This window comes from Solanum tuberosum, unplaced genomic scaffold (genome assembly GCF_000226075.1).
Source record: "Solanum tuberosum cultivar DM 1-3 516 R44 unplaced genomic scaffold, SolTub_3.0 scf00332, whole genome shotgun sequence".
NCBI classification, from domain to species: Eukaryota; Viridiplantae; Streptophyta; class Magnoliopsida; order Solanales; family Solanaceae; genus Solanum; species Solanum tuberosum.
The window spans coordinates 163,898-173,321 of NW_006239255.1; the positions used below are offsets into that span (position 1 = coordinate 163,898).

The window sequence follows — 9,424 nt, forward strand, 5'->3', positions numbered from 1 at the left end:
CTCTATATCAATTAAATGAGTTGTTGTATTATTTTACAGCAATTATTTAAATTTCTACAACAAGCATGAAAATTATTGTACTTTTCATAGCAGTTGCTGAACTTTTCTACGAAAAAGTAAAAAAGTTGTTGTACTTTATATAGCAATTGCTAAAATTTTCTATAACAAGTAATAAAGTAATAATAAGAATAACAATAAAATCAAATATGCTCTCACAATCAAAATAACAACAATTAGTACCAAAATAGATAAGATCAAATGTGTTCACAAATATTAACAACAAAAACAACAATTAGTACCAAAAAAAAGATAAGATCAAATATGTTCACAAAAAACAAAAAAGAACAAATGTATTTTTATGCAACATTTCGCTCGGAGCATGTAGTCCTCTTGTGACCAATTCTTTTGCATAAAGTACATTTATTTTTCTTCGTTGAAAATGATTCCCCGATTCCTTTATATCTTTTTGAGGACCTTCTTCCAACCTTGTCTGGCTCAACAAAAGGAGAAGATATTGTTCTCTCTAAACTCTCAATAGGAACTTCCCAAGTTTCTTTAGATGGCACCGATTTAATTTCCTCCACATATGCAATAAGGTAGACCTCTACTTTGTATACGAAGAGGAGTACTCATAAATGTGTCTCCCATAGTCATCACCATATTGGCATCAAAGTGTTGTCATAGCACGTGGACAAGGTACTTTGTCAATGTGAAAGACTTTACAAATACAAGATTTGGCTAGCAAATCAATTGTTACAACTTTATCATGACCGGTGACAATATACTTGTAGTTGGCAGTTTGATGGACCAATAGCTTGTTCCCCAGATTAATATTTTTTGCAATGTCTTTTTCTATCGAAGGGACGAAGATGGTTGGTGCATTAATGAATTTCATACGCCTCTCATGAAATTTTTCTGCAAATCGCCTGTGTTATTGCATCAAATAGAGCAGTAATGGAATATTCTCTTTCATCAAGAAACATTGAGTTAATCGACTAAGCAATATTTGTCGTCATAATATTGTACTTGTAACATCTAAGTGTCAAATAATATATTATAAGTATGTGTTTATAACTGTTGTATAGTTTTTATAACAATTGTTGCATATTTCTCAGTAGGTGCTGAAATAACTGCATCAGTTACTATAAAAAAAATGCAACAGTAGCTATAAAAAACTGCAGTAGTTATACCAACTATCAATAATAACTATAATAAATTTGACCTATTTCCGGGAAAGAATGCCCTGCTCCATCGGTGAAATCCAACACGTTCAAGATGTGTAGCAGCCTTTGGAACCAAATCTCTTATCCGATTAAAATGATAACTGAACACATCAATATTGTATGCTTTTGCCGTCTTATAAAAGTGGTAGACAACACTCGCATTGTGAAATTTATTTCGAATATTTTCTCCTAAGTGCCTCATGCAACAACCATAATGAGCTGAAGGAAATACAATTGAAACCATCTTTCTAATACTTTGATGTCTATCAGAGATTATGCACAATTCAGGAGTATCAAGTACAAAACTTCTCAATTGCTCGAAAAAGTATCGGTAGGAAGCATCACATTCAGAGTCTACTACGCAAAATGCTACCGAAGAAATATGATTCTCCGCATCCTGTGCAACAGCAGGCAACAACACACCACCATATTTACTTCTCAAAAATGTCCCATCAACAGCTATGACTTTCTTATTTGTGCGAAACCAAGAATCAAGCTCCATATGCCACAAAAAACACTTGAACCAGCCATTTTCATCAATCTTCAACTTCGTTTTACTTTCCGAATTAGATGTCCTAAGCATATGACTATACGCATCAATCACTCCATATCCATGTTCATGTGTCCCTCTTACCAAAGACTTTGCAAACTCGCTACCCATCCAAACTTTTCAATAACTAACCTTGCATCCCAATTCAATATAGATATAGTTTTTCAAATCTTTTGTAGATGGACCTTTACCTTCGGGATATCTATCTTTCAAGTATGCTTCAATGACTTTTGTTGTGGCGTATGGATTATGACTCGTAAGATGTTTCGAGCCACATGTATGCATCTTTTCATACTTTTTAATATAAAATCTATCAGAATTTTCAACTTTCACCGCTCTTAGCCACCACTTGCACTCAAGATGCTCACATTTGACATAATACACTGAACACGAATTAATTACCTTCTTCAATCTAAAATCTTTTTTGACACAAGCAATTTTCAATGCAATATCTAATTCTTGTTTATTCTTAAACGACATATCTTTGTAAAAACCTGTTCCATCATCTTGAGTCATGACTGCATTAAGTTATTAATTATCAGCTAAAGCAAAAATTAATTAAGTGTACAAAGAGGATGCACTTTTAGAAATAAGTAAATTTATGAGTTCATAGTACTTGCCCATCAGCAACTTCACCAATAATGGGCAATCTATTCTGAACTTCAAGAGAAAGAATATGTTGACCTTCACGCTCTTCATTCGAAATATTCATATTCATCCTACCACATTCATTGTTCAACACTTTTTGGTCATCACATAAATTATGATTCTCCACCAATCTTTCAACCATGTAGATTCTTAAAATACATCTAGGTTCATCTTCCAAATAAGTACTTAAACTAAGTTGATCATTTATCTTAAAAGGAGTCGTCTTCTGCTTTTCACCACAACTATGTGGGTAAGTGATCACAATATCTTCCAACTCACAATTTAATTTACAACAAGTAATGATTTTATTCACAAAATCATCATATGCAATATCTTGATGCACAATCATTGCAATTGTCGCGGCCAATTCTTTACTCTTGCAACACCAAATATAACGGTTGTTGGACTCGACCCATTCACCATTTCAATCAACTGGTACTACTATTCTATCTCCCATTAATGATGTTGAAGATACCTGAAAATATTGTAACTTAGAACTAAAAAATTGATCATAAGAAAAATTATACTAAAATACAATTGTTGTAAGTTATTCAGCAGCTGCTGAAATAGATATTGCAGTTGCGGCAATTTATTCAACAACAACATTCAGCAATTGTTGTAAATTACTGAAATAGTCATACTAGTTGCTGAAAATTATTATACATCAGTGGCAAGAATAATAATACAAAAATCAATTTTTTAAATGAATAATACACACAAACAGTACTATTAACTTGTTAAAATGATTGAAAATTATCAGTTAAGAAGTAATTTCTAAAGCTTAGACCTTTTCAAATCACATGTTAAATTAAAATTCGAGATTTTCCCTTCTCAAATTTTTCAAATAAGAAATCTACAATAAGCTGCAACACCAATAGAAGAAGAAGAAGAAGAAGAAGAGGAAGAAGCGCTAGTGATGAAGATTAGAAGCAAAAAAAATGTGAAAAGAGCGGACGTTGGGAGAGAAGAAAAAAGAACTAATTTGGGGGTTTTCCTATTTTAGAAATCAAGGTTTTACTTAAATTTGGGTGAAAGTGTAAAAACAAAAACTTGAGAACCTATTTAATTATTTTTTAAAATTGATTAAAAATTTGTCACCTACACTTAATAATTAAAATTAGAGTCACTCTTTTTACATTTCAACACTTTTTGTCACCTATAATTCATTCTCCCAGGTTACTAGGTTACGAGAAATAGAGGGATTGAGTTCTTGAGATTTAATTTAGAGATGGAGGTGAAGTAGGTTTGGGTTAAGTTAGTTCGGTCGGGTTAGAGTTATATTCGGATGATGGGTTATTTTCTTAAAAATCAGGTTAATTTTGATTGATTTGGAGATTTCCGCCCAAGGAGGGGAATGAATGACAAGTCTTGTAACGGTAGGAGTAAGAATAACTTTATTTTAACGGTAGGGGTATAATCAACTAATGAATCAAAGTTAAGAGGTATATTTTACCCTTTTTCCATAGTTTAAACTTTGTTGTTCTTACGAAGTTCTGCAAAATTATTATTTTAAGTATTTTAGTATTACAGATCGGACAATAGAACAATAACATACATTGATGTGACATCTTTTTTTTAATTTATCTAAAAAAAAATAAAGAGTGGCGTTAAATCCTGCTCTGTTGCAAAATGTAACCTATGGGAAGTGTGGGGCCATAGCAGGTGCATGGGCCCACATCAATCTCTGGCAACTTCTTTTTGTTTTTTTAAAAAGAAGCTATAATAGTAGGCCATGTTCTCATTGACAGATTTTATGCAACAGAGAAGGCACCATAATATGACACGTTAGTGCCTCATGGAATAATCAATCATTTACAAATCTTTAATCATATTCTATCTTCAACAAAGTTGCGAGTTCAAGTTATCAAGAAAGTAAAAGGGGTGGAAGTTCCTAGAAAGATATAAAAAAAAATCATATTCCATCTCTAAACTTACAACAAATCACACTTATCCATATTCAATTCTTCATACATTTTTTTATTAATCCATCACAGAGAAACTTATACACTGAGGGGACACTGCATTATATGTATTCTTATTTTAATAATGAAAATAAATAAGTAAAATTGTTTTATACGTGGTAGTAATTATTGTAAATTTGTAATAATGATTAGAAAAATGAACGATTGTCTTATGTAACATAATGCATCTTGATTATTAACTTGACTTCCGTTGGCAAATATAATCTTTAATTTTGAGTATGCACAAATAGACACATAAACTTGTATAAAACTGAACAAATAGACACATTCATCCTACAAATTTAAGAATCAATTATTTTTAATTTAATTTTCATTTTGTAAAAGTTTTTTTTTAAGAGATATCTAACCAAATCTAACCAAACCGATAAGTTATATTCATATATTTTTAATTATATACGCATAATATATTAATATTTTTATGAATAATTTTAAATATCTTATATATATGTTTTCATCAAAATTTATTTATTATTTATTTATGAAAGGAAAAAAGTCGAAGAGTGAGCATTATTTTGTTAGTTTCATGTATATGAGTGTCTATAATAGTTTTTGGGAACTGAGAGTCTCTTCCGTGCACTTTGAGTTTTATTCACATTAAATTCAGTAATCAGAGGTTCTATAATTCTAGCTGTTCTAACTATTTTTATTTTTTTTGAATGAATCATTTCTTCATTTTTCATATATAATTAATAACCAAATCAGAATCAATAACAATTAAATCGATAAATATATATTATATTATATTTTAATAAGGCTAAATTAGAAATAGATTAAATTGATTTAATCTTATTTTTTATCAATAACCGATAACCCTCCCAACTGATATTATGATTCTTTTTGACACAGTAGTGATTTTGACATCTTTCTACCACTTTTTATTATGGAATGTGTCGAAGGTACACCTTCTACAATTCAATTAATTTTACTATAGACAATTATTTATATTGAACTCTAGTAAATTAATCAATGTATTACTACTAAACTACTACTAACAATTTTCTCTCTTCTAGACTAGAGAAGATTTAATAATATGCATTGAATGTGTGCAACTATTTTTAACTCCATATAACAAGATTACTTAAAGCCAATCCAAGTAATTATTATTATTATCTTTAATAAATGCATATTCTTAACTTGAACATTCCATTATTATAGTTTAACATTATGTATATAGTGTAGTCCATATATATAACAAGAATTTTTTAAAAGTACTCTCTCCGTCTATTTTTAATTGTCATGATTACTTTTTTCAGAATCAAACGATAAGAACTTTGACTGACATTTTACAATGTATTTTTCATCGTACTGATATGCAAAATTGCAATTTATAGTACTTTTCATATAGCTTTTGAATATCTAAATTTTCTGTTTAAATATAAATTAATGTAATCTAATTTAAATTGAAAATTAATCAAATAATTGACTTTTGAAAAATACAACTAAAAATGAACAGAAGGAATAGTAAGTAGGTGTTTGGCCATGCGATACCATATCACGATATGGTATCGTGAGATGGAATCAGCGTTTGGACATGCGATTTTACGCTGATTCCACCTCATGATTCCATATCAAGAGATGTGATTCCATATTCTCCAAAAAACCATGATATGAAATTATATGGGAATTCCATATCATGATTTGAGATATTTAAATACAAAAATTGATCCACGAGTTTATATTTTGTTAAAAACAACCCCACATTTATATCTACTAACCATTTATTTCATATGTAAATAAAATTTATAATCACATCATTACTTTTTAAAATTTATTATTCTCACCGACATAAAATTTATTATTGACCAACAAATGACTCAAAGTAACAATGTTGGTTCGTCTTCTCGGTCACATGGTCGAGAAATGCAAGTTCAACGTGAGGAAATTATCCGTACTATGTGGGAAGATTATATTAAAGACTAGTATACTATAATTTATGTTTAATTTTTTTTTATTAAATTAAAGTTAGATGAAACAATTACTTAAGTGGAGAACAAATAACTTTGTAATAATTTATCATGCGATTTTATAAATTTTTATTTATTTGATAAGATTGAATAAACAATTGGGGTTATTTTAATAGTCTTACAACTTATGAGATTTTTATGTTTATGAGAAAATATACAACACAAAAATTATATATTGCATATCCAAACAAAACTTAAATTTCATCTCATAATTTCATATCATGATACCATATCATGATTCCATATCATGATTTCATATCGCATGGTCAAACGGGACCTAAATATAGAGGAAAGAAAAAAAAGGCAGCAAATCATTAAAAGGAATCCGTTTTCTTTGCGCGTCCAATAATTAATGCTTAACAAAAAGGAAGCAAAATAAATACAAAATGAAGACGTATATGACTTGAATATGAGCTGGCATAGCATCTGCATGTGGGCAAAATTGTAATTGGAAACCCAAGCCCACTTCCAAACCGTGTAGTCAATTTATGAGTGCACATCACCGGTTTGATTTATCAGTTTTTAATTTGTGATCACATTTAATTAAATGTATAGTGTTATAAAATCATTGAATTGTGAATGTTTCTTTTCATCAATAGCATAACATAATGAACCTATTTAATGTAAGACTTAAAGTTATGCTAACGTATTTGGTTAAAGGATGTAAAAAAGTGTTTTCTAAATCCTATAAAAGGGTAGTCTTTTCACCCTTATGAAACACATATTGAAGAGGTTAAAATAAGGCTTTCAACTTTATATTTTCCATCACGCTTTGCCTTACTTTCTTGTTTAAGTATTCTTGCATTTTCCTCTTGTTTTACAACACGTTATCAGCACGAGTCTCTAACCAACTGAAACCTACTTAATTCGAAATTAATTCCTAAAAGTTAATCAACTTTCTTTTAGAGTCAGGTATACATTTATGTGTTTATAACATCTCTAATAGGACTTGCATAAATCTTTGATCCGTAATTTAACTACTGCATTTATAACTTGCTTTAGGTATTATTATAATACTTTACTAGGCATAATAATCAATACGTTTCAGGTTTATATTTTTATGTTGTTTATATGCTACTAACTTATAACTCTAAATTAAATAGTAGGAAATGTGATAACATGCTAGTTAGAAGACTTGTAAATATTTTCTTGTCATAAATTTATGATAAATATTTGTGTGTCATAAAGAGAGTAGTATTATATTAAATATGACTTGAAAAACTTACAAAAGTTTGACGTTAATAACTATTGAAACTAGAAATAAATATTGAAAATAATGAGAACATATATTAAAACTATTGTTTCATACTTTATGAGTTTACATGTTTTTGTAACATTTCATGTTCATGCATATAATATACTTTATACTAATTCTTAATCATTTGAAACATAAATTTATCTTTTATTATAAAGAAATCAACATCATGTCATTAACTCAACTATTTTATGAGTTTTCATCATGTCGAATTTGTCAAAGCTTGAATTTGTGGCACTTGACATTTCTGGAAAGAACTATTTGTCATGGGTACTTGATGCTGAAATTCACCTTACCGCTAAGGGTCTTGGTGATTGTATAATCGAAGGAAATAAGGCATCAAGTCAGGATAAAGCGAAAGCTATGATTTTACTTCGTCATCATCTTGATGAAAGCCTAAAGGTTGAATACTTAACAGTGAAAGATCCACTTGAATTGTGGATAGGTTTGAAAGGGAGGTATGACCACCTCAAGGCAACTGTATTGCCAAGGGCTCGTTATGAATGGATGCACTTACGGTTTCACGATTATAAAATCGTAATTGAGTATAACTATGTTGTATTTAGAATAACTTCCCACGAAATTATGTGGGGAAACTATAAAAGATGAGGACATGTTGGAAAAGACACTAACTACTTTTCATGCCTCTAATATGATATTACAACAGAAATATCGTGAAAAAGGTTTTCAAAAATACTCTGAACTGATCTCATGCCTTTTGGTGGCTGAGCAGCATAATGACCTTTTAATGAAAAAGCATGAAGCCCGTCCCACTGGAAGTGCTCCGTTACCGGAGGCACACGGGGTAGAAGCACACGGCTAGTCTGAAATAAGACAAAATAATTGGGGCCATGAAAATGCGTGTGGGCGTGGCAAGGGTAAAAGACGATATAATAATCATTGAGGTGATGGTCATAACAAAAGAGAGGACAATATGGGTTCTCAAAATAATCCATCTAAAGGAAAGGGCGATCACTGTCATCATTGTGGCCTTAAAGGTCATTGGAAAAATGAATGTCGGCCCCCTCAGCATTTTGTCAGGCTGTATCAGAATTCCTTCAAAAAAAAAGGAAAGAAAGGCGGTGCCTTCTCTTCTAATACCCGGGTGGAGTCACATTTGACTCTCAAGGATGATGCTCAAGCAGAATCTTCTCAAAAATATGATGAGAATGTTGAGGCAAATTTAGCATTGAAAGATGATTCTTTTCATGGGCTCGATGATATTACTCATCTAGAACCTTAGGACTTCTTTAGGGATCGCAACTGAAGATTGATAATTGAATTGGAAAATAAATAATGTCATTATGCGTTTTTAATGTATTACTTATAGTTCATGTACTTAAATTTTCTTTTGCCGTACTTCTTATTATGTATTTTAATTTTTATAAAGATAAATAAAATTTTCCAGTCTTCAGTTGGATCCAAGATTAATAATGGAGATATGTGCTTTCTGGATAGTGCCACAACTCATACAATACTAAGAGAAAAGAAATATTTCTCTCATTTGATAATGAAAAGGCATATGTTAATACAATATCCATTAGTACAAAATTGATTGAGGCTCTGGAAGAGCGGCCTTATTACTACCTATAGGAACAATATTGATAATTAATAATGCATTGTATTGTAGTAAGTCTCAAAGAAACTTNAGAAACTTGTTAAGTTTCAAGGTTATTCGCCAAAATGGCTATCATGTTGAGACTGCAAATGAAGGAAAAGTGGAATACCTTTACATTACTATGATAAATGCGGAGAAGAAAATTGTGCATGAAAAATTGTCTGCACTTTCTTCTGGATTGTAC

General features: G+C 30.4%; 1 protein-coding gene across 1 annotated transcript; it reads left to right on the forward strand.

Moving 5' to 3' along the window:
- Nucleotides 1-7,826: 7,826 nt before the first annotated feature.
- LOC107063301 (uncharacterized) lies at nt 7,827-8,445 on the forward strand. The gene is made up of 2 exons (XM_015314997.1): nt 7,827-8,159; nt 8,356-8,445. The coding sequence occupies exons 1-2, from the start codon at nt 7,827-7,829 to the stop codon at nt 8,443-8,445; spliced, it is 423 nt and encodes a 140-aa protein (XP_015170483.1).
- The last annotated feature ends 979 nt before the right edge of the window (nt 8,446-9,424 follow it).